Genomic DNA, 26,079 nt, shown 5'->3' on the forward strand with positions numbered 1-26,079 from the left:
ATGACATCATCATTACAGCATCAATCTGGAAAAGGATGTAGATCACACCTGCCAAACTCAAGGCCCGGGGGCCAAATCTGGTCCGCTGTAGCTTTTTATGTGGCCCTATAGACTCCAAATTACATCAGTAAGTCCCTCCACTTTTTTGCAAATCCACTAAATTCATGCAAAATGCAACATTTTTTCAGATTTTGCTGTAATTTTTTCTCAAAATTGGCCAAAAACAGCATTTAAGTGACTGCTGCCTTTGTTTTACTTGATGTCAAGTTGTAGTCCGTGATCGATACGGTGGTTAATAAAAAGTCACATTTCACGTCATACATTAGCGCAAATATTGAAAAAAAACTTCACAGAAGAATTAAAGGCTGACATTTCTATAAACTCACTGGTGGTACTGGTGGAATTGGGAAGCCGAATGCAGTTTATCTTCCAGTAAAAAGGCTCGCAGCTATTTTATTGGATTGTCTATAATATGGAGTTGTTGATATGAAACACTGAGCCAGTTATAGACATTCTGCTGCACAGCGTAACAAGGCTCTATTGAACCAGATAGATGAGCCAAACATAGTTTCTCTCCGATCTACTTCTGTAATAAACTCTGGTTTTATTTCCAAACCACATCACTTCTGCAGATATTATTCAGAAAAATGAAAAGTGGGAATTGCAGGGCAGCAATACAAACATTCACACATAGCAGTGCCTTAAAAGCATCGCCTCCACGTCTCTGAGCATGACTGCAGGTGAAAGTGCAAAAAGTGAAGCAAACAGAACACAGTCGTCCATCAGTAGCTGCGTTTCCATTGGCTGTATAATTGCACGATTTGACATTTCAAAAATAAATGGGAACACGCCAATTTGGAAAAAACCTGTTTGTTGATAAAGTTTTGGCGTTTTGGTGTTTTTTCAGTCGAATCAAAATCGATTTATTTTTGCAAAACTGTGATGAAAACACTTTTTTCACATCATGGATGTTTCTACTGGCGCAAACCATGAAAAATAAGATGACAGGAAGTAGTTGGAGGATGATGAGACAGGATGTGTTTAAAGCGGCATTGTTGTGTAAAATCAACCTGTTTGAGCTTTATATCATGTTATAATGTTATTCCCTCATCATAAACAAACCTGAAGTGTTTGATTCTTTCATCTCTATGGCAACCATTCAGCTCTGCAAAATGCCTGGGTGGACCTAGCGCCGCATTCAAGCGAAGTTCTTCCTCAGAGCTAAAGTTTGCAAGTTTTCACCTCACTCAACTCCTTCAGACTAGCCAGAAAGAGTTAGCAAACACCTGGTGGAACTGCACATCATTACAGGAGCTACTTCTCGGTGCAACGCTGGGAAAAACCTTCTTAAAGGTTTAATAGAGGAGCCATTTTGTGATGACTTCCTGAAGACGGAGTTTCAGATGGAGCAGGAGTTTTTAAAGAGACAGAGGCCCAATTTCAAGGTATCAAATTACAAAGTCCATTTTATTTTGAGACATCTTTGATTTATATAGCATGAAGTTAACAGTTACTTGATTGTGCTATATAATACTATATAATACTATATATACAGGGATATATAATACTCTCCCTTAACAAAATTATCCACATGTGATTTTATTTTAATTTCTTGCAATTGCAAAATTGTGTTTTTCCTATGTTAGCAGAATATAGGCTAAGTTTTCCACACATTCGTCATGGAAAGGCAGCAAGTGAGGCGTGGATGTGCTCCAGGTCTTGGGTTTTTCCACCAGTGCATCAGTGGAAAAGTTTGACACCATAAAGTTGCTTTGCAGCACCAGTCGGTAGTTTAATTCCTCCAGCTTCAACATTTCAACCGTTTCTGTAGAACAACACTCTGAGGTGTTTGCTGAAGCCGGCAGATGCAGGTCCCCTGCCCTGGAAAAGCTGGGCTCTGACGCTGATTACAGGCAGAGTGGAAAATCTGGCTCTACACCTGTAATTTGGCAACTGAAGGAGGTGCTGGTTCTCAGGGTAATGAGGGGCTGCAGAGAGCTGCCCACAAACACAGCGCTGAGCAACAGATAGTTAACTCTTACATCAACTCCAGCCACTGATCTTCAGCTTCAAACACGAGCCTCTCCTCCTCAGGTCCGTCCTCTCAACCTGAGATTAAAATGATTTTCTCTTCTAAAATTTCTACCTTGTCATAAACCATCTTTCACAACTGCAGCAAAAATTTGGTGGACTGAAAACATGGTCAGAATAACACTTGAATACATCCCCCCCCCCCACCACCACATTTATTAGAGGTATGACAATATCAACCCTATTAACGCATTACGACATAAGTATGGTTGTACTTGCTTTAGAAGGATGCATGAAGAAGGATTCTGGGATCATGGTGTTAAAATAACAAACAGCAGGGATGCACTGATCCACTTTTTCACTTCCGATGCGGATACCTGAGGTTTAGCATCAGTCGATACCGATCCAATAAAGAACAAATGTTCTGAATTGACTTAAAATGTTTCTTTTTTTTTGTTTTAAACACAGACATAAATGGACTGAGTTACAAATTTATTTGGTAACACTGCACCAGTACAGCACACTTAAATACACCAACAGCTTCAGAAGCTTTGTTTAAAAATTACTCAACTATAATTTGTTCAGCCAGGGCAATTAGGATTCCAACAGCCAATGGGAAATAAATAAAGTGACACAAACAACAGGTTGACTACGTTGATTAAACATGTAAAAAATAAACTGCAGCAAACCATTGAAATGTTTCAGAAATTAGGAATTCTAAATACAATGTAAAATAAATAATAAGGCATGATGTCACTCAAAGCATAAAGCACAGAATTAGATTGAATAGATCTGTCCTTATGAATTGGGCAGATTGTCACGGATACCAGAACCAGAATTTTTCAAATGTCGGGATCGATACAGATATTGATATTGGATCGGTGCAACTCTAAGTAGCAGATGAGAATATCTGTTGCAGTGGAAGAAAATCCTGATCTGTTTTGACCTGGAGTCAAAGGGCTAGTCCAGAAGGATTTCTAAAAGTCTGGAAAATATTTTTCTTCTCAATCTAATATACTTCAAATTGAGTTGTGCATTTGTGGGGAAAAAAATAGGGAATTGATGTATATTTTTGTGATTCTTTGCTAGCTTGCGGTCTACTGTATCAAATGCGTTATTTCTTAAATTCACCACAAACCAGTAATAACAAGAAAACACGTCCAGCCTCTACAGGCGGCACTTCATCTCCCTGTTGCCGTCAGAATAGAAATATGTTTGATGAAATAATGTTTAGAACAAACACAGAGGGGTCACAGGTTCACACAGCTATTATAAGATAATAAGTCATAACTCTCTGTGGAAATGAAATCTATGACAAGTCATTACAGCAGCGAAATCATCGGGATTATCAAGGCTAATAAGTTTATATTACATCTTATTTCCTTGAGGTCGGAGGTCATTACAGCTCCAGACTAACAAGACACAAAAAGTGATGGTAGGTTTGACAAGTACATTTTTCAATAAAAGGTTTAGGTGCTCGGATGATGTGGTTTTTCGGTTAAATCAACAGGAAGTGGTAGCAGGATGACGGCATCGCATGTTTTTAAAGACTTATGGAAACAAACTTATGCACGTGTGATTTTAATACGTTTAATCAAAACTCCAAAATTTTGCCAACATCAAAAATGAGGTATTTTGAATACATTTGGCGCACATTTGTGATGGAATCTGAGCTACTGGCTGTTCTACTCCTAACTGCACTGACTGAACAAATTAAAGTTGTTTTTACATGTTTCACCAAGCTTGGAAAGCTATTGGTGGATTTAAGTGTGCTGTACTGGTGCAGTTACCAAATAAATTTGGAATTCAGTGCATTTATGTCTGTGTTTTAAAAAAAAAAAAGAAACGTTTTAAGTCAACTCTGTAATGGATCGGTGTCGGCCATTACAGAAAGTGAAAAAATTAAAAAATACATCACTATCAGAAACATTGAGATAGTTGATCAGATTCTGATGAAGCTTTAATAAACAGCTCTGAACCCTTCTCATCTATTCATTGCTGTTCTGTCCAGCAGCTACATCCCAATCCACCACCACGGTGCTCCTGATAATGTGCTGGGCCGACACAACAAGGCAACCAATTACATGGGAGACTAAAAGCGCAGTGATTGGACGGACACCTGCTCTCTGACGGCCCGCCAGAGGTGGCTCACCTGAAATGTTCGGAGCCATTCCTGGAGCCCCGTAGGAGGCTGGATTGAGGTGATTCGTCGTCTCTGCTGGCCCTGGCCGTTGGCCGCTCTGATGTGGCCGAAGGTGGTGGGTGTGGCTGGACACGGGACAATTCCTGTTGGACTGCAATTCACACATAACAACAAAGCACATTTAAAGTCAGCATCGGCCCTCTTGTTGCTCCTCTACAGGAAATGAGCGCACGAACAGGCAGCAGAGGAAGCTCTGCTTTCAGCACGAACAATAAGGAACATATTACGGGAATATCTGGCAATGCTTTGCTGTGACCAGGACAAATATTTAAATCAGTGCAGTGAGTCGATTAAAAAATGTAATCAAATTAATCTAGTGCTGTGAATAATCTCTATGCCTAACTTGGTAGCTCACAATATAAATATGCACACACTTCTGGTTCTTGTAGGAATGGTGCCCTGGCCAAACCCCGCCTCCTGCCGCACTCCAACTAATTAAAATGAAAAGTATTATCTATTTGACTTTTTTCTTTTTTTTTCTTGCAGCAGAAAACAGGTCGTGTGTTCTCCCAGTACTCAACAGCAACTAAGGGAAACTTACTCCTCTGCACATGCATACAAGTAGTCGCAAACTTGTTCTGGGGACAATTGACAGATAAGATATATTTTATTTTCTAGTTCTTCGGTGCTCTGCCCCTTTGCTGCCCTGTGCAACTGCCCATGTAACCTATACCAAAAACTGCCACTTCCTGAATATTTTCAAAAATATGTTTGACAAAATTTTTTATTGTCTCAAACCAAACATGTCTGAAGATTCTCAGGTTTCCATGTTGTTTTACTCAGGAAGGCTTAAAGGAAATCATTTTGTTTTAAATGTTTAAATACAAATTAAATCTGGACAAGCAAAAAGGTTTCTGCTAAGCTGCGTTTATTTTCAGTCAGGTACAGAAAATAGATTTCATTTGACCAACTGTGCAAGAGCACATCTCTGTGGCAGGAGGTTTCTAGAACCACTGATCCGGGTCCGGACCGCAGGAGAACCTCTCCAAGCTTCAAGTGCAGTCAGCTGGCATTAAAAACTGAAAGCCAGGGGGTCGGTTTCATTATCGATTCATTTTTAATGGCACAGGGACCCTGTTACAGCGCACCGTTTACGCAGAAGTGGTTGTGTTGGGTTTGAATTTTAAAGCAGCTACATGTGAACTCATGCATTAAAGATCGAGCGCCAGAGGAACAAGCAGCAGGCAGGACGCTGCGGACGTAACCGACCTCCCGCTGGAGGACGAACGCAGCTCTCAGAGTTCAGAACACTTGACATTTTTATTGGCACCGTTACGCTGCGTGGCAGATGGCAAACAAGGGAACGGACGGGGCCTGGTGACCTCAGGAAAACGGCGGAGAACAGGATCTCTGCACGTACCTCGGATACTCCGGGCCTTTGCAGGGCTTTTTTCCTGAAGGGAAAGATCGGACCTCTGGGCCATGGTCCAACTTTCTCTTCATCTGAGGAGAAAAGGAGGGAAATAAAGGAAGAACGTTAGAAAACATGACACCACTCGAGTTTATGTTCAATAAGGAATAAGATATATAAATCACACTTCTTTTTTAAGGAGGCAGCGTTTTACAAGGAATTTACCAACAAGCCTTTCCACAAAATGTGAAAATTAAAAACGGTTTTCATTTTGTACTTTATGATGAAGTGACACACCAACATAAAGCCTACGTAGAGCCTACATGCCTCAGCGTTCTGCCCCTTTGCTGCTGTTGAACCAGAATTTCCCCACTGTGGGACAATAAGAGTATATTTCTATTCTACTCAGTCACAGGTACAACAGACAAACCAGATTGAAGAGACATAATTGTCCAATCAAAGTCCAGACCTGAATCCAATTCAGAGTCTGTAGCAAGACTCGAAAAAATTCATGCTCACAAATGCTCTCCATTACTTCTGACTGAGCTTGAGTGACTTTGCAAAGAGGAAAAGGAAAAACATTTTCCATCTTCAGATGAGAGATCCCCAAAAAAGCGTCTGCAGCTAGAAGACCAGCCGGTGGCATGAATATTTCTGAATGGAACCTTAAGAAGGTCAGGAATGTTTTTAAAAACGGAGGACTGCTTTGGCAGGTCAGAAACATTGTCAGCATAAACTATTAAACTGAGGACATTCAGGGTGTGCTGAGGTGGCGTAGGGGACAGCGCGACCCACGTAATGAGGCCTTGAGTCCTCGACGCGGCTGTCGACGAAATATCGACCCGACGATATTTGCCGCATGTTACAATTTATAGCATTTTATATATATATATATTTTTTTTTTTATTTTATCTACAACTACTACTCAGTGGTAGTTGTTATTGTGTCTTGTGTCTATGCTGTAACTGCGAAGTAATTTCCCTGCTGGGATGAATAAAGTACTTCTATTCTATTCTATGTCTTCCTCCTCTCCTTCCCCGTTTCCTGTCAGCCTACTTTTATATAAGGGACACTACAGCCCACAAAAGACCCCCTGGAGGGGAGAAAAAAATAAATAAATAAATTTTAAAAAATAAACTGAGAACATTCAAACATTAACACCACTGGATAGACATGTGTGTGTGCATTAAATTCATCTACTGGCTACAGAATAAATTCAACATTTTGATGTTTGATGATTCAAACAGAAACCAGATCCATGGGTAGACCTAAAGAGAGTCATCACTGTGAGAAAGTGCACAGTGGTTGGGTGTTTAACTGTGTTTGTGTTCCCATCCTGAACATGATAACCACAAGAACAAGGAACGGTGATCCCTAAGCAACCAGACGTACAATAATATCCAGAGCCAAACACATTCACACCCAGATTCCAAGGGTACAGAATGTTCGCTAAATAACCACAGAATACGGCAACTCTCAGGAGAAGGGCACACGCCGCATTCTTTAGCTGTGATTCACATCGACGGCTCACAACAAACATCAGAGAGTTGCTTCTTTATCATTCTTCATCACCTGCGTGTGCGCGCTGCCTCGGGTCCCCGTTACAACCCACCCGACTGGGCAAACAAAAGAGGCTGTGTGCAGGGCCTGGGCCAGCCAAGTTTCCTTCATCCCATGCCTGCAGCTCTCCCTGGCCAGACTAATCAACACACATGCGAATGATCACCCTCCCTTCTTCAGCAAGAGGAACTAGTGATCATGTTCCTCTAGCGTCCTGCCACAACGAGATGCGACACGCAACCGCCTGGCCTTACCGTAATCATTTTCAATTGGTTCAGCGGAGAATCATGAAGTATTTTAAGAACAACTTCATCTTTGAAGCTCAAATATAAGTTCATCTCTGCTTAAGTCCCAACATCCTTTATATGGCTGGGAAGGTAGTATGGCCGAAAGCCAGAATTATGAATCATATTGATGTATATTGATATATATCATCATATTCACACACACACACACACATATACATATATGCTGTTAGTGAACGATAACACTAACACCAAAATTCCTCTGTACTATTTTTTCACAACTAATTTTATTGCACTTTAAAACTACAGCATCTGAAAATAAATGAAGGAACTGTGTACTTTTAGCTATTTTGTTACTGTGCTTCTTGGTTACTGAACCAATAAGCACAGCTGAACAACTGTAGGAGTTTAAAATAACTGAACTTTGATTAACACAAAATGTTGCCAAATGATTGATGACATTTTTTTTCTGAGCAGTTTCTCTTCCTCCTTGACCAAAGCGGATGAGGCCTGGAGACCTCCCATGTCAAAGTGCTAATTTTGTGCTGCTAGTCTGGTGAATTTAAGCCACGCCCCCAGTGCAGTTACTTTTCAAAATAAAAACTCACACCACATATCGTCACAATCTCTTCTTTTCTCAGGTGACCAATTGTCCAGGATTTTATTGTTCCTTACAGAAGCCATTAAACTGAGTTCCTGTTTGAAAACCTCTCTCTTCACGATTCTTGTTAAAGACTGGAAGTGGTGGAGTCACATGACTATAGACAGCACAGGTAGGGCTGCGTCTTAAAGGGACATGAGCGTAGCCGACCTTTACAAAGTCAAAAGAGAAAAAAACTTTTCTTTTCATTTTTATTTAAAATACCAAAAATACCGATTTGGGCAAAGTGACTTTGGTCATCGTCAGCAATTCCTCGGTTAATTTTTGGTTTTTCTTCCAGGCCAACTTTGTACACAGTGACTACACAGGTGGCGAAGCTAGCTATTGTCCACTGTGTCGCTTTCAGTTGTTTTGCCGCAACATGTGCAGGAAAACATGCATCTGTGCCAAGTCAGAGCATAATTAGATGATGGCTTATAGAAACCAGAAACCAAAAGCAACCCATGTTTCCCTTACGAGGCAGACAATGCCGTTTGGATGCAGGTTTATTATTGTACTATTGTATTCTACTCAGGGAACAACGCTGGACATTTGACTCCATGCTGTCTGGCTCTACAGTGGCATGATTACACGTCTACCTCCAGATATGTGCTTTTCTTTTTTATCACTATAATTTAAGGAGAGAAAGATTGAGCGTCTGTTTGTGGTTTCAGCTTCCTGGGCTTACAGAAATGTTATGAACAGCAAATCTAAATGTAAGATGGTTTTTTCCCCCTCTAGAAACTCAAACATGAAATATTCAAAGGTATGACTGGCTCTAATATGAATGTTTATAGAAGATTCCCAACCCTTTCAAATTAAACATGATTACTTTAGAACTTATAATATTAATGTCCTTTGTCTTTTTAGGCCAATCAGTGTAATACATAGAAACGATACATCAAAAAATAAATATGACGCAGGGGTCTAGAGTAACTTTTTCCACTGGTGCACCCTCACTTTTTTTAAATGCATCACATTTACCATCCCAGCTTTACAGGTCCACTTTTAAATCACTGCTCATAAACGCAATTTTCACTTGAAAATGACCAATTAATCTTCTAAACAAAGTGTTTTTGGAATCCAGTTTTGACAAGTTTAGACCACAACAAATGACAAGAAACCAAACCTGTGTGTAAATGATTACACACCAATATCCTGTGGGTGAAAAGTTTCCTGCTCCACTTAATTATTTCAGTCTTTTCTTATTTCTCCTCAGAATTAATCTCCTGTATGCAAAAGCGGAGAGTTTCACTGGAAAAACTCCCAGTTAATCCATGAAGGGAAATGTACAGAAACATCTCTGGAAGTTTCTAAGCCGGTTTCTAAGCCGGGTGTGTAACCTATGTCGGACTTAATTTAAGACGGTGTAATTAGGGTGAGTTATTAGATATCTAGAGTAGCAAATAACACCCAAAAGCCTTTTTCTTAGAGTGGTGATCTCACTGCATCGGCAGTTCAGTAGCCAAGGAGAGCCTGGGTGTGTGTATGCATGCAGAGGGTGTGTGTTTGTGTGGGGTATTGTTTTGTGTGTGTATTTCAGAGTGAGACAGGAGAAGAAAAAAAAAAAGAGGGCGTACTGGTTGGGTGGAGAATACAGTATGTGCCTCTGTGAGAAAACCTGAAACTGGACATCAAAGAAAAGAAGAGTAGAAAAAGCTCGTTGTTGTGCTAACGAGACGGAGAGAACGCATCACCACGGCCGAGTCGCTCCTCTTCCCTCCCCCTTCATCACCGCCGGGTTCCCTCTCTTCTGCCCGACCCAATAAAGAACCACAGGATGGTTACAAAGAGGGCTAACGGCGTTCTCAGTTTCTCGGGAAACGTGGGCGTTTTCATTAAGGCAGCATGTAGAACAGTTCTGTTCAAAAATAGTTTCAAAAAAACAGAGCTGGAACAACAGAACCCGCTGAGATCTAAACTGTGATTTTCAAAAACCACAATGACAACCAAACAGAAGAGCATAAATATTCAAACTAACATCACTGTTAAACACTCCATGTTCAGGGTTTTCCTGAAGGAAAGCAAAGTCTGGCAAAGTTAAGGTTTGAGGTTCTTGGCACACAAAAAATGTGCTCAAGCACAAGTACTTTTGAATCCAACATGGGGAAAAAAGTGGTTCATTGACAATCACGCATGAAAGTATATGGAAAAGTGGTTGGAAAAACACAGGAAAAGTGATTGACTTTTCCTGTGTCAATCACTTTTTAACCTGCTGATCAGACCTGATCTAAGGATTTGTGGCGCACCAAAATATCTGCCCCTGATTTCCTTCATTTCGGGAGATTGATGATCAGACAATACTGTACTTCCACATGAAGTCGATCTTATCCACTGATCTTATCTACCTCAGCAAAGTTCTAAAATTCAACCATTGTTCTCTTTTGCTCTACTGTGAGAGGTTTGACTGACACACCCACCAGGTCAAGTCTGCACGTTCTGACAGTTAACAACGGTCACCAACTCTTTTGACCAACTCAGCGACTTTCTTGCTATATTTAGCAACATTTCAGACAAAAAACTGTCGGTCAAAATCGGTATCAGCGATCGGCAAGAAAACTGCCATCGGTTCACTGCTACCAAGGATCACCATCTCCAGCTGGTTGATTAGAGTTCAAACAGCAACCAAATATTTTCTGTTATAAAAATCACTTCCTATTATGAAATTTTTACCTCATAAAGATTATTTGGACCAAATAAAAAGTCTCTAAAGAATAACTAGAAATTTAATATTAATGATGTACTTTATTTAGATCACAGCACGGCTTATTTGATACTTAGCAGCTTGGATGTTGTGTCACCATTTAAATGAGCTCCAGTAACACAGGAAGCATCTTTGAGGAGGTTCTAGCTCAACCCGGTCTGACACAGTGACCCATTATCTGTGCTGTGGAGCCTGAGGCAAGGAGCACCATGTCAGGGAAGAGGCAGAGGCGCGCCGATCACATGCACACATCTCCAGCCGTCACTTTGCTCAGAGGAAGATAATCAGTGCTGCATAACATCTAATTATGATAACCCTGCAAGCTGGCCTGCAGGCGGACAGGCTGTTTGTCAGCTCCCTGTTTCCAACTTATTATTAAAAAGTCTAATTTTACAAAAGCAGAGCAGAGCGGTTCGGTCTGCTGTGTGTCGGTTGGATGTGGCTTGGAAATGCGTCCAGGTGGTTTAAGAAAGGCAGAACAGCAGCTCATGTGCAGAGCTGCTGTCATGTGTGAAAAAAATCTAGATATTTCTCCAGAAATATTGGTGAATAATTATAATTTTAAAAAACCCCAACCATTATTAGCATTTCTAACATCCTTCTCCAAACCATATGGGAGCAGAGGCTTTAATTCACTACAGCTGAAGTTAAGAGAGACGAAGAAGAGGCCAAATCACAGCGATGCAGTGAAGCAGTGACCGCCGTGCCCCGTGATAACATGAAGGCCCCGGCAGTTAGAGAGCCACCCCTGGGGAGGAGAGGAGGAGGTGGGGGTCCGTCACACCGCGACTCTTCCTCTGCAGCAGCCGACCATACTCACTTTGTAGAAAATCATCTTTAAAGTGCCGTAGAACCCCATCCTTAGAGCTGGGGTGTGTTTCCTTCCTTTCCTCCTCAGTGACGGTCGGTGAAGTCCAAACGCGCGTGCTGGCGGGGGAGCGAGGACAGCGGCGGACTGTCAGGTAAATCCGCCTCTGGTAAGAACATGCTCGGGCACGTCACCGGACTGGCTCGGTTGCAGCAGATTCCCACGGTGAGCACGTCCAGAGGAGAAGAGGAGGAGGAAGGGGGGTTGAAAAGAAGAAAAGGTCCGCCGTGTTGCTTCAATTTAACCGGGAGAGAAGAGGTGTGTGGGGGAAAGCGGAGGGCGAACAATACGATGATCCCGGAGGCTAGCGAGCTGCGACCGAGCAGCTTCTGCATTCAGGGGAGGGAACGGATGAGAGACACACACACAGAGAGAGAGGCGGTAGGGAAACCGGGGGGAGGAGAGGACGGAGCGTCAGAGCGCAAAGCAGTGACTCTTCCTCTTCTTCCTCCCTACAGGATGGGATTACAGCCTCCCCGGTGGAGGCGGCAGGAATGGTGCAGTCCTACGTCTCCTTAGCAGCACCGTGTGCGGCGCATCCTCTGCTGATAGGGGGGGTTATGCAGAGCAGAGCAGGAGGAGGCTGCAGGGTGGGGTACGTTCCGGTCGCGAGGGCTTCACTTGTTGCGAACCGCAGCGAACACAGAGCCCCAGCGGCCTCATGGCTCTGCTTCAACCGGTCCGCATCACACCGATGGATCCACATATGAGGATCACGTCTCAAAACATCATCCTCTCAGCCACACTGACAATGCACAACATTATGACCACTGGCAGGGGAAGTGATTAAAGGGTAGTATTTTTTGTTTTCCAGGCACATTGTGCAATAAAATAGCTATCAAGTAACTGTGTTACCTTCAATTGTTATAAAATTGCTAAAAAATATCAAATATGACTTGAAAGAAATTTTACTTAGTAATTTTATTCCTTGAAATTGGGCCTGTCTCTTTAAAACTCCTCTCTCTGAAACTCCACCTTCAGAAAGTCATCACAACATGGCTCTTCTAACATCTTTAACAGTGTTTTTACCAGCATTTCACTGAGAAGCAGCTCATATATGAGCTCAACATCAGTTCCACCAGGTGTTTGCTAATTGCTGCTGGCTAGTCTGAAGGAGCTGAGTGGGGAGCAATGTGGAAAGCTTGGAAACTGCAGTTCATAGTATCTCAAAGCTGGAACTCTGTTCCCCCAAGAGTCTTGCACAGCTGAATAGTTGCCACAGGAGAATAAAGGATTTCTCACACATGAATCAAAGAAACACACCATGCATGTTTTTGATGATGGAATAACATTACAAGATGTAAAGCTCAAAAAAAGTTGACTTTACATAATGATTATGGCACATGTTGGTGGCAGCAGCAAATGAATATTTTGTGCTGAAATGCATGGATTAGAAGCAGAGAAATGGGGGAAGTTACAAGAACGTGAGTAAGTTTAACAAGGACCAAACTGCCCTCGGCTGGATCAGAGCTCCTGGGGAATGTTCCTAGTCTGAAGAGATCACCAACTATAAAACGTAGTCCAAGGATGGAAGATGGCTGAACTGGTGACAATGGACACTGAGCTTCACAACTGGATCAAGGATTGGTGGATGAAGGGTATCTGGTTTGATGGATCATGTTTTCTCTAAGTCAGCCAATGGCTCCATGGGTCATATCTGATTGATGTAGTCTGTACCGCCTTCTGTCAGAACAGCAGTGAGTGAAATTCCAAATGATGATCCATGACTGACTGAAATACCGTGCACCGCCTGTAGCCCAACGTCAACTACAGCAGCCGAAGGGAAAAATATCACAACCTGGAGTTGGCAGCTAATATTTACAGTGATGCAAGCTGTCACAAACTTGGACACTTTCTTCCATCAAGCCAACCACCAGTGAGGGGTTTGCTTTAACCTTTATGTAGGAGCACATAAACAGGGAGGAATAAATAAACAAAGTCCACGAAAACATTTACTGTCTATTTCAAGGTTTATTCACACCAGAAAAGCCCTTTGGTTCGGACTAAAAGCAGACTTTTTTTTCATGCCTGATGGTGACAGGTTTAAAAAGATGCAGCTTTCCTAAAGGCTCCAACATTTCATCCGAAGCCGAACAGTCAACGCAAAGTCATGTGACTTTGCCATGTTTATATTTGATCACACCTTTCATACAACGATGCAGACACCTGAGGGACACCCTTCCTGCTTCAGTATATATCACTCCACTACTCGTAAAACAAACCTCTTTCTTTTAACAAAACAGTCATGGAGAGAGCACCACATTTTTCTGAAGACGGCCTCCTCAGTGAACGACTTTACAATTTCCATCCAGAAGTTAACCTAACCATTCACCAGTCGTATTTTAATAGGAGTTATTTAGTGAAGAATCACACAACTGTACATAATTTCTCAAAGCGTCAAATAAACGTTCTTCAAAAGTCTCCATGTCCCCTGCAGGTACTAAAACCGGATAGTGGAAGCAGACTAGTTGAAGTGAAATATCAGACTGCATTTCAGTATAAAGCACAGCAACAAGCTTCTGACCAATCACACCACATTTCGCACAGAGCTCTGTCGAAATAGTTTGACCAGGGCCTGGTGTCGAGTTCGACAAGCGAATGCATGCCTGCGAACAAAATGACACAACTTTCATCAAGCACCTACATCAATGAGAACCGATTTCGGCACTTCACATGAAGTATGTCGGAGTCTTTAAAGGTTTCGATGGACTAGTCTACCTGCCTGCTTAAACTGAACCACATTCAATATTTCCTTCTTTTGACATCATAAGGCATTGGTGTTCATAAAGAATTAGCATGGGAAGAACACAGAGTTCTCAAGCATCGCTTACTGACACCAGTAACTGCTGAGTGACCTGGAGTTGGAGGTTATAGGTTCACATCTAGCAGCAGTCCAAAATGTGAAATGGGCCACTATTCAACAGAGTTTTATTTTGTTAGGGAAGTCCCACCCTTCTTCCATTATGCTTGTGAAATGCAAATTTTCTACTAGAAGGTGAAGGAATGGATGTCGTTCGAGGGGCACAAAGGTTTAGTGGAACTTCAGTGGTGAAAGAGCTGGGGGAATCATGAGATGTTGAAGTGGATGAAACAGAGTTTGGGGTCTTTGTGTGTTTTAAGGGGGCTCTGATGATGAAGCCCCTCTTGATGGTCTACGTCGCTACAACCTTTACACAGCACTCTGGAATGCTTGGCATGCGAGGGAGGTTGGACTGTGGCCTTTAGATGATTGGCCGTCACTCTTTTTCTACTGGTTAGTGAACCATGGCTGTCTTCTGGGATATTTTCCATATTTTGCATGGTGTTGGATTAATGTTATTTTTGTGCATTGTTAGTTTTATGGGACTGTAGAAGGAAACTACAGGGCATGTGTATTGTGTGTAAAACTAAATCAAGTTATCTTAAATCAGACAAATTCAGGTTAACATTCTCACTAAACATTTGCTGCAGTACTTGAACAGCCGCAGGTGTAAATATAAACTCGCTACATAGCGGTGCAGGGGATTCCTTGTGGGTAAATGCAAATGCCGTCTCGTTTGACTGCACACACAAAGACAACGTCAAAGTCAAAGTTTCTGTACTGTGACTTAGAAAGACTAAGTATCTTTGGAGAAAAATGTAAAGATAAAGATCTTTGTATGCTCTCTTGTTGGAGTACTTACAGTCAAATATTTGCAGTTTTACTTCCTATACATAACTATACATAATACATAACAGAATTAGATGAGACTTCCAAAAATCCACCGCTTTGCTGCAGAGGTAAATGTGTAACTTGTGCAGATGTATACTAAAAACCTCGACAGTATTAAATGACTTAAGGATGAATATAGTGCAGATTGTTTTACAAGTGAGTCCTTATCAAGAGCAGATAACTGCATAAACGTATACTATGTACAATAAACATTGTTACTTAAGCACTTATGCTAACATTTTGCAGGTGTTTAGTCTATATTTAAGAGCGAATCAAAATTTATCAATAAATTAAAAGGGCATATAGTGGTATTTTATAGAACAACCAGGTAGCTTTTTATTATTATAAAATGCTGAATATTACTTAAAAAGAAAATTTACTTTGAAATGTAATGCCATGAATTTCGGCCTCTGTCTCTTTAAAACATTGTGCCTTTCTAAAACTCCACCTTCTGGAAGTCACCACAACATGACTCCTCTATTATCCCGTTAGCAACATTTTTACCAGAAGTAGCTCCTACAATGAGCTCAGAAGATGCGCAGTTCCACCAGGTGTTTGCTAATTGCTCTGCAGTCGGAAACATCATGCTCCAACTACTCAAAGTTCAAAGTGAGAAATTTTGGAAGCAGATTATTTTAAGAGTCAAGTAATCAATAAGCTCTATGAAAACGCAGACTAAATATGTTATTGTTAGCCTAGCATTAGAACCAAGGATGTAAATTCATTAGACTGCAGCTGGATGCCAATTCAAAAATGTAATTAGAAATGTAAGGTTGTAGAACACATTTGGCTGTTGGGACTGTCAGCATCAGCAAAAAATAAATAGTGATGCAGTAAATACAACTGTAAACCAGGTAAAACTATAAAAATGGTGCATTATTTTACCATACTTTACAGCTACTAAGGTTTTAAGCCAATCACTTGTAATAAGATGGGCTCTGGTATCAGCAAGAACATATTCCCACAGAATTCAAATTAGTGACACACAATCCTGATGAGTCCTGTTGGGTCTTTCAACGTGACTCCTCCCTCCAAACCCGCCTTAAAAATCCTGTCATAAGGTGTCACTGATGTTCTGTGAGAGTCTTTATTCGGATGTAAAATGTGTGCACAGCGGAGATATTTTACCAGAAAAGTAAGTAGGCGGATACAACTTTGTTTTGACATGTTTTACACCACCAGGCCCCCACATGCTGTCATACGCTGCTGTCTGCTCACCTTCAGCTTAAAAGCATCACCCAGAAAACAGCCCAAATATAGCAGAAAGAAACAAAGCAGGAGACCTGGAGGCTGAAGAATGAAAGGTTTGTAAATCAATATTCTTTTGACTGTTTTCAAAGTTGTCTTCCAGCACAAAAGAGAAGCAAAGTTTCATTTAATATTTATGCAACAGATATGACTTTTTCACTTCTGTAGAGATGAGGGGCAGTCGACTCAAGCAGGTGCTCGTCTCGCTAAAGCTGCAGTATGGAGCTTTTAATAAAAATATGTTTTTTACATATCGTCTAAAACCAGGGGTGGACCGTAACAGAGTATGTCTAACTGAGTGATGCACCTAAAGGGGAAGTATTATATAAAATCAACCTTTTTAAACTTTACACCACATTATAATGTTATTCCCGCATTAAAAACATACCTGGAGGGTTGTCTTGATTATTCCATGTTTTTTTGATAAAAGTTTCATACTCCACCTTTAAGGAAACTTGAGGCACATAAACCCTGGAGCTCCTTATTTTTGCCTTATTAAAATTATTACAATGCCACAATCCCAGTGGTTCCCAGCAGCAGAGGACAGCAGTACTATCAGCTGCATGGCCCAGTAGTCCTGCCAGGACAGGAGAACAATGACTGGGAGAGCTGATTAAGATGGACACTGCCTCGTTAGCTTCCTCAATGTGGTCATTTTGCAGCAGCAGAAGTAATGAAGTACAAGAAATCAATGACTGGGTTTGAGTGGCTTTTCTGCTAAATGATGCCTTCGGTCATGATGCTGACGGGCCACAAGCGTCACGCTGAAACAGTAAAGGAGCGGGTGACGCAGCAGTTCAGTGCAAGAGGCTCGGCGGAGACTAAACGATGCTTCAGAGAGAAAAGAGTGACCCGCTTCAGCTCACCGCATCTGAGAGAAACCAGGAGAGCGGTCAGAAAGCTTTTCAGGGCCACTGGACTCAGACCTGTACCTGCACAACATGGAAATGTCAAAATGGAGGAAATGGAAAATGTTTCACTTAAGTCTGGAAAACTTTGAAACCTTTCTATTAAACACCATTCTAACAGGCTTCAAGGTCAAATGAAATAAATATCCACCGTAAAGTTAAATACTAGAAATGCAAATTGTTCAATGTGTAGTGACTTAATTCAGATTTTTAGGGTTATGATTTGATTCAGAAACCAATGTTTCTCTGCAAATGATGTAGAGATTCTCTTAAGTGACTGACAAGATGAAAAGACAGCATAAACAAATAGAACATTTATTTAAAGGGGCAGTATTATGTAAAATTTACTTTTTTCAGTATTACATCAGCTATGTTATTCCTTCATTAAAAGACTACCTGGATTGCCTTGATTTTTCATGCATGTTTAAAAAAATCCTTTAATCTCCCATGGCAACCATTAAGCTACGCAAAACACCTGGGTGGGCTGACCGCCGCCACCGCCACCGCCTCAGAGTCGCTCAATTTTCAAGCTTCTGAGCTTCCACTCTTCTCCTGTGACTCCCCCACCTCGGCTCCTTCAGACTAGCCAAGAGCAATTAGCAAATACCTGGTGGAACTGAGCATCTGCAGAGCTTTTTATAGGAGCTACTTCTCAGTGCAACAATGGTAGCAAGTTAATAGAGGGGCCGTGATGTGATGACTTCCTGAAGGCGACGTTTCAGAAATAGCAGGAGCTTTTTAAAGAGACAGAGGCCCAATTTCAAAGAAATAATTTACAAAGGCAAATTTCTTTTAAATCATATTTAATATATACATGTATAGCATCTGTGTAACAACTGAAGGTACCAGTTACTTGATTGTGGCACCGTATTGATGTAAAATACATAATACTGTCCCTTTAAAAGAATTCTATAAGAAACTGATACAGCATAGGAACTATTAGTTTATATTTAAATAAGTATAGGTATGTGCGTAAAATTCTGTAACTTAAATTACTAGTATTAGGTTAGGTCAGTTGCCTGTTCTTTTCTTAAATAAAAAGATAGCAAAGAATTAATCCAAATATATGCAGTGTGCGAGACGGTGTTCTACGGTGGCCAAGTGGACGCGTAACGCAATGTGGAGCATACTCACAAATAGGCGCACCAAAGACATACAACTTCACAAATCCACATGTGAGCATTTTGAATCAATTCGGAATTCCCAGACCTAGGAATTGCAATGCGTTATAGGATCAATTTTTTTCTGCACCTCTAGTGAATATGAGCTGCTGATGGTACAGGTGCAAACAGTTTTCCTTGCTCCTCCGTTTCACCCCCTCAGGCTTGGTGATAGGTGGGGTTTGAGCAGTCTGCTCTCATTTAGAAGAAAAGAAAAGATGATTGCAGAGAAGTGTCTGACAAGCCAGATGAAACTCAGCCAGAGCTGGCAGAAACATTTACACAGAAACAAAATGACGTCTTTAATCATCCAGAATTTCCACTCGGCATCCCAGATGAGGCAAAGTGAGCTTATTAGTCACTGCAAGGTGTTCCCGCCGTCTCTAGACCCAGATCTGCTTTCAAGGAGCTCACAGTGTGTTGGGATTAGCATCCATAGCCCAACTGCTTTTGTATTATTCACTCCTTCTGCTGTTATTCTGTGTACAAGATAATCCACACTTCCAGTTGTTCCCTAATCCAGCAACAATCTACTGTTAAAAAGATTTTAATTTTTTAATTTTTATGAACATAGAAAATAATCCTACATCAGAGAGATGGTGGCTCATACTGAGCCAGGTTCTGGTTCTGCTGGAGGTTTCTTCCTGTTAAAGGGGAGTTTTTCCTCTCGGCAATATGAGGGATTACTGAAAAAGCAACAGGGTTATCCATTTATGGTATGGTTTATAATTGATTCTGAAAATTTCTTATAAGGTTTTGATTCTACATTGCTCTGATACATTTTAATTATCGATGCAAAAAAAAAAAAAAGGACATTATTGGAAACATTTTTACTATTTTCTCCATTGTTTGTTCCACAACAGGATCAATAAGTATCTTTAAGTTTAAAACTGATTACATGCAGTTCCTCTGTGCGGTTTAGTGATATAAATCCCTCTTTTTATAAATGAGTGGCATCATGAAGAAGACGATTACAAATGGAAATGGTAGGAGGACCATGGTACTGCATGTTTTTTTAATGACTTTTTGTGTGAACAAACGTATTCACACGTGATTTTAATTATGTTTCTTATTTAGCACTACAACTGCAAAATGTATTGGCTGTTCTACTCCTAACTGCACTGACTGAATAAATTAAAGTTTTGTTGTTTGTACATGTTTGGCCAAGCTTGTCAAAATATTGGTATATTTAAGTGTGCTGTACTGGTGCAGAGTCAGCAAATACATTTGTAATTTAGTATATTTACGTTTGTCATTAATAAAAAGGAAACATTTTGGTCAATCCTGCACCATTTTTCTGTATTGGTTCGTAATGGCCAATACAGTATCAGTATCGGAAGTGAAAAAACTGGATTGGTGGACCACTTTAAGAGGCCTTACCTAAAGACCAAGCTACATAGCTGGAGGGTCTGGAAACTGATGCATTCAATGTTAGATGTTTTAATTAGAGCAAAGGCACTGGAAGCAGTTTTGACTGAAAGTATGCTTTGCTCCACTCCTTCCCGTCTCCAACTCATTTCAGCTTGAACAAACTCACTGAGTCCTCCAAAAACACACGCACGCACACCCCCACGCGCGCGCACACACACACGCACCATTTCCCTGCTTCCTGACTCCCAGTCAGAGTGGGAGAACCCTCCAGAGGCCAGAGTGTTGTTTGTTTACTGCTTCTGTTTGCTCATGTCTTGTGCTTTAAATAATGCAGAAAAATTGTCAATGTTTCTCCCAAAAGACTGAAACGTGTGGGACAGATATTCACTCACTCATACAACCAGCACTGCACAGCAGTTCCTCTAGTATGGGCTTATATTAATATGCCACTGAGTGACTGACTGCTGAGTTTTATTCAGAGCATAAATTAAACATACAGCTTTTAAAAAGCAGAATAAAGTGTTGTTTAAAAGTGAATACATGCAGATCAGGGATGAGCTGGTTATATCTATGCAAACAAAAGGTTTTAAAAAGTTAAAGCCAAACTGTTCCTACGGTTTAAATAAATACCAGAAACAAAGTTTAAATGTTTGGGTCAATACAGCTCCTTCAGACTAGCCAGCAGCAATTAGCAAAAACCTGCTGGAACTGTGCATCTGCGAAGCTCATTATAGGAGCTACTTCTCAGTGCAGCGCTGGTAAAAATGTTATTAAAGGGTTAATAAAGGAGCCATGTTGTGATGACTTCCTGAAGGCAGAGTTTCAGAAAGAGCAGTAGTTCTTAAAGAGACAAAGGCCCAATTTCAAGGTGTTTACAAAATAAAATTTCTTTTAAGCTATATTTACAATATTCAGCATTTTCTATAACGACTGAAGATAACAGTTACTAGATTGTGCTATAAATGATACTGTGTGACTGGAAAACCCATAATACCGCCCCTTTAAAAGCATCTTTCCAAAATTTGAGGAGGATCCTCTATTTAAGTTTCCCACTGACAGGAGAAGGTTTTACCAGCCAACTGGTCAACTTTTATCCTCCCATGAGTGGATTTAACACTTTCTGCAAAGAAACCACAGCATGATGAGTTACCTGAACTGCAGCAACTTTTCCAGCTGCTCGTCCAGACCCACTCGACTTTGGATACAAAAAGAAACATAAGTGGGTGTTTGACAGTGGAGATTACATTTCACATAGTGGCTAAAATGTATTTTTAATGGGCTTTAGACATGATGAGGTGCAGTGTTTGGTGCGGGACATTCAGGAACTTCCAGCTGAGCTCATGATGTTCAACATATTTCAGGCTAAGAGCCGCTTCTAACCTTTAAGGTGTTCAGAACCTGGAATTTGAACGCAACACGTCAAGAACATGTCTGAAACTCGGGCTTCTCAGATTTATTTATTTTACCAACATATAATTTGATTAAAATGTGATTTTTTTAAAAAATAATTAGAATGGAGAGCCTTTATTGTCACTGCACTGAAACAGTAAAACAAAAATTTAAAAATGCCACTAAATGGTACTACTAAGACATTAAAAGCATTGAAAGACGTAATTATAACTCATTTCAAATGATGTGTAAATGGAAAAAATGGAAGAATTAAAAAAACCAGAAGTTCTGGATGTTACGGCTCTACATCGTCTGCCAGAAGGTAACAGTTTGAACAGGAAATTAACAATGGACCCTGAAATGATTTTGATTAAACATTTTAATGGAGCCTCACCACTAGATGCATGTCTAAACTCTGATGTGAGAACGATTACACACCCGACTGACCAGAGCTACAGGTGCAGGTCAGGAAACCGGTAATAAATCGGGTTGGTAAGGACACTACGCACCATGGAATTAATAAAAAAAACTGTTAGAAGGGTAGAACAGTGTTTATTACTCCAACTAATAGTAGTTGGATTTCTATGCTGGGTTTGGTGACGAACCTCTGTTTATATTACACATATTACTTCATCTTTCTGACTCCAAAGTCAGAAAAATCTAACTTTTAGGTGTTGGGTTCATGTTCACAAGTTTGGATGCAATGTCGAGCATTTCTAATCTTCGCACGATGCTGCAGGAAAGGTGATTTTTGAGGCAACGCGTGGCACAGCGGTTAGAGTGCTGACCGCTGGCGCTACAGACTTCGACGCGGCACATATCTCCTATAGTACAGGACCCTGAAATGAACTCTATTAAACATTTTAATGGAGTCTCACTACCAGATTGAGTCCAGGAGATGTGTTTGCCTGTATTGTACAGAGCAGGGTTAGAATAGTTTTGAGTCTTTCATTATAGTTTAGTTTTATTTTGTTGTGATTTTTTGTCAACTTCAGTTTGTTTCAATTAGTTTGTAGAGTGTGTTTGCTAGTTTTTATTAGTTATTACTTAAACAATGCTCAATTTTAGTTTAGTTTTTATTATAGTAGTAGTTTTAGTTTTTTCACACTTGGGTTCATTTTTAGGTGCAGAATTCAAAAAGGTCAAAATATTGTATTGTGATTATGTAGATAGATGTACCGGTTCACTGGATAATGAATGCTCAGCAGAAGATACAATTAAAAAAAAAGTTTTCTCCCAAATTTGCTGTTGCCATTTTGCGGACTAGCATAAGTGCCACCAAGAGGAGTACGATGTACCGTAATTTGCCAACAGCTGGCATAGTTTATTAGCCTTTCATGTCAGTTTGAAAGGCTAATAAACAGATTCATAAACACAAAAACAAAGAATATTATATCTAGAAATTCTGTATGTTTTAGTTAGTTTCATAAAAGCATGATTAGGCCTGTCGCGATAAACGATAAATCGATTAATCGTACGATAAATTAAAACTATCGACGTCATTTTAATTATCGGCATTATCGTCTCTTCCGGCCTTTTTCTCTTTCTGTTAATGACACCAAATGAAAAAAAAGGCTCAACTCCGGTGCTCTCCACTGACTCCTCCCTTCCTCATTTCCTTAGTGTAAAGCCCAGCGCACACGACACGATCTTAGAGCGGTCGGCCGATTGTCGGCCCATTTTCAAACCCTGACAGACCACACATTAGCCGACAGAAATCCTAGGTATAACGGTTCGATCGGGTTCATTCCTGCCGTGTGGTGTCCAACAATGGGCACAAAATAATGGCTACAAATTCAGTTAACTAATTTTAAAACCAGGCATTAATCAATGCTTTACTACAATCTACCTGCAATGCGTGTGGCTAGTGTCAGCGTAAAGTCCTGACTGAATGAAAATCATTATAACCTATTTACGTCACGTTAACGAAGAACAGCTGAAAAGTTACCGGGTTTACCAACTGTGGTAGCAATTTCGCTCCAACTCCTCCCCTTGTCATTTCTATATTCTTTGCATGTTGAATAAACATTAATGTTGTTTCCACATATCATCTCCAATGTCCGCTGGACTTCGTGTTGCGCCGTGTCAGCTGTTTGGGATTCCCCGACGTAATTTCCCCTCAGAAAGTGCAGAGGAGAATCCGCGCTTTCTGATTGGCTACCTGTCACATTCAACAGGCTGCGTTAAAGCGCCCAGTCGGGAAAACCCCTGATTTGGATCAGAGCGGCAACGAGGATCTACCGTAACACACCACACAATCTTAGAAAGACCAACGTTTTAAGATTGTTGTAAGGGGAAAAATAGGAGCAAAAAATCATGTAGTGTGAATTATTGCATCAGGTAGTCGATGTGCCCATCTTCTCTATTTAAATCTAATTATTACTGAAGGGCAACATAATATACAGACTTCATAATCTGCACTCTTTTGGTTGAATGCAGTATTTATTTCCACTTTTACTTTATGTTGTTTAGTTTGTTTTTTTTCAAGTGCGTTTTTTGTTAATGGAGACCATTTTATTTTCGTTTTTGGTTGTTTTGTTTATTTTGTTTATCAGTTCCAGTGTTTAGTGTTCTTTTGAAAATAAAGTGTATCTATCTTTGGCAGGAAATCGCATGGATTATTATGTCATTTCCATTAAATCAGAGTAAAAAGGTCTTCAAACAATTTTATCGTTTATCGCAATAATTTTTGAGACAATTAATCGCTCAGCAAAATTTGCTATCGTGACAGGCCTAAGCATGATACAGTTCTAGTTGGTCAAAGTTTTTCCCCCATTAACTACCATTTTTATTTACTTCAGTTAACAAAAATGTTCCCTCAATTTCAGTTTTTGTTATTTGACCAGTTTTAGCTAACTATAATAACCCTGGCACAGAAATTACCAGTCTGAGTGATTTTTTACTTGGTTCGATTAGTGAAGAAAGTGTTTTACAACACCACAGCAACAAAGAGCCGTACCTGTGCTCTGAGCCTGTACTGCTCAATATTTCCCTGCAGTCATAAAGCTAACGTTAGCAAAGCCGTCACCAGCAGAGATCGTGGATGAGAGGCAGCGCTCTTCGCAATAAATTCAGCCTTGACCCCAACAGGTGACCTTTCCGATTTCACAATAGACGACGCACAATGGCCGCCATGTGCCTGGTGGTTTAATCTGCACGGCCCATCTGCCGCAGCTCCAGCCTGGGAGAGCGGAGGGAGTGGCCGGCGTCCCTCTGAAGCTCCTGGGTATCTGCCCCTCTGCGTCCTGGGGGACAGCTGTATGGTAATGTGCACAAGAGGCCGGGGACAGCAGCAGTCGCTGGGATTGCCAGGCAGACACAGAACAAGGAAGCCCTTCTCAGTGAGGCAGCCAGAGGCATGAACTTGGCAGATTAGACATTCAGGAAACAAATAATCAGAGGCGGGCACCCCAGATCAGCAGCAGCGACAGCCCAGAGGGAGAAGGAACTAACAAACAGAAAACATCAAACGCATTGGGGCTGAAGGAATATTTCCCTTTACAGCAGTCTTTAGAACAAACGAGCCTAACTGAATCTATCGTCAAACTCCTCGATCCACATACGGCTGGACAGAGGCGTCTGATTTGATCTACAGCAGACTTCAGATCAGTAGCAGGTGATGTGGATACCTGAAGCACGACCAGCAGACTGAAACACTGAAGGCTGCCAGAAAATAACAGATAAATAATTCAAGGCCAGGAAAGTTGCAGACCTAATCTTCACATGACGATGACGAAGGGCAGGCAGGGCTGTGGGCAGCCTTGAAGGACCCCGCTAGACTCTGTAAACTGTTGCCAGGCAACAGACTTCGCTGTGGCTGGCCTTCAGCCTGCAGTGTGTGCTGCTGCCTCTGGCCTCATCTCAGGAGAAGACTCCCGTACGCCGTTAAAAGTCCGCAAACTCCATTTCTTAGGAGTAATGACCAGAATATGAGGCCGGAAATAAACCAGAAATTTGTAGTCGTGTAACATAACAGCTTCCCTGCCTCCTTCACCCAGAAACCCCATTACTACCCCCACACAGGTGAACGAGACTGAAAACGAGAATTACTTCTTCTTCCTTTCCTGACAATGCTGCTTAAACATAGACTACGGTTACACAGACCACAGCCTGATGGTATTTCAAATTCAAAAGTACCTTATTGATCCCAAAGGGGAATACATTTTTTAGCTCACTGGTGATCCAGGATTTGTTATTAGGGAAACATCTCACTGTTCTGGTGGGGATGGTGCTGTCCACACAAAAGTTTGTGTTGTCACTCTTTCATGGCATTGATGTCCTCTCCATGTGGCTGGCAAAGAGCAGTCCAATCAGTACTTCATAATAACCCTGTAGGGCTTCTTCGGCTTCCTGTGACCACTCCCTAATAGTCGTCTTCCTAACAAGGTAGTCGGGTTTACATTCAGAGCAGAGATAAGCAAAATTGTGATCTGATTTCCACAGAGGAGGTCTTGGTTTAGAGACAAATAAATCATGATATTTGCATAAAACAAATCTAATGTCTTGTTCTTCAGATGTTGATTGAGGAAAAAGTCCCAGATTTAGACTGAACCACCGAGACTCCTTGAGTCACAGCAGCAGTTGTTTTGCCAGGCACTGTGATTTTAGCATGACATTAAACATGTGATTTGATCCTTATCTTCCGCCTCCTTGTAAAGAGAAAGCCAACTCCGTCTCCCATGAACGAAGTGCTTTTGTAACACATATATT

The 26,079-nt window shown here is 41.0% G+C and overlaps 1 protein-coding gene across 4 annotated transcripts in view; it reads right to left on the reverse strand.

Moving 5' to 3' along the window:
- The window catches only part of fbxw7 (F-box and WD repeat domain containing 7), a 102,736-nt gene that overhangs the window by 24,296 nt on the left and 52,361 nt on the right, over window positions 1–26,079 (reverse strand). For 3 of the 4 annotated variants that reach the window (XM_032562423.1, XM_032562422.1, XM_032562424.1), the window contains 2 exons: window positions 5,595–5,677; window positions 4,184–4,325 (listed from right to left, as the gene is read on the reverse strand). In XM_032562423.1, coding sequence (XP_032418314.1) covers window positions 4,184–4,325; window positions 5,595–5,677 — 225 coding nt within the window. Of the gene's footprint in view, window positions 1–4,183; window positions 4,326–5,594; window positions 5,678–11,554; window positions 12,036–26,079 lie in introns of those variants that run through there. The other variant, XM_032562425.1, reaches the window with a different exon arrangement.

The sequence above is a fragment of the Xiphophorus hellerii genome, chromosome 5 (genome assembly GCF_003331165.1).
Source record: "Xiphophorus hellerii strain 12219 chromosome 5, Xiphophorus_hellerii-4.1, whole genome shotgun sequence".
Taxonomy (NCBI): Eukaryota; Metazoa; Chordata; class Actinopteri; order Cyprinodontiformes; family Poeciliidae; genus Xiphophorus; species Xiphophorus hellerii.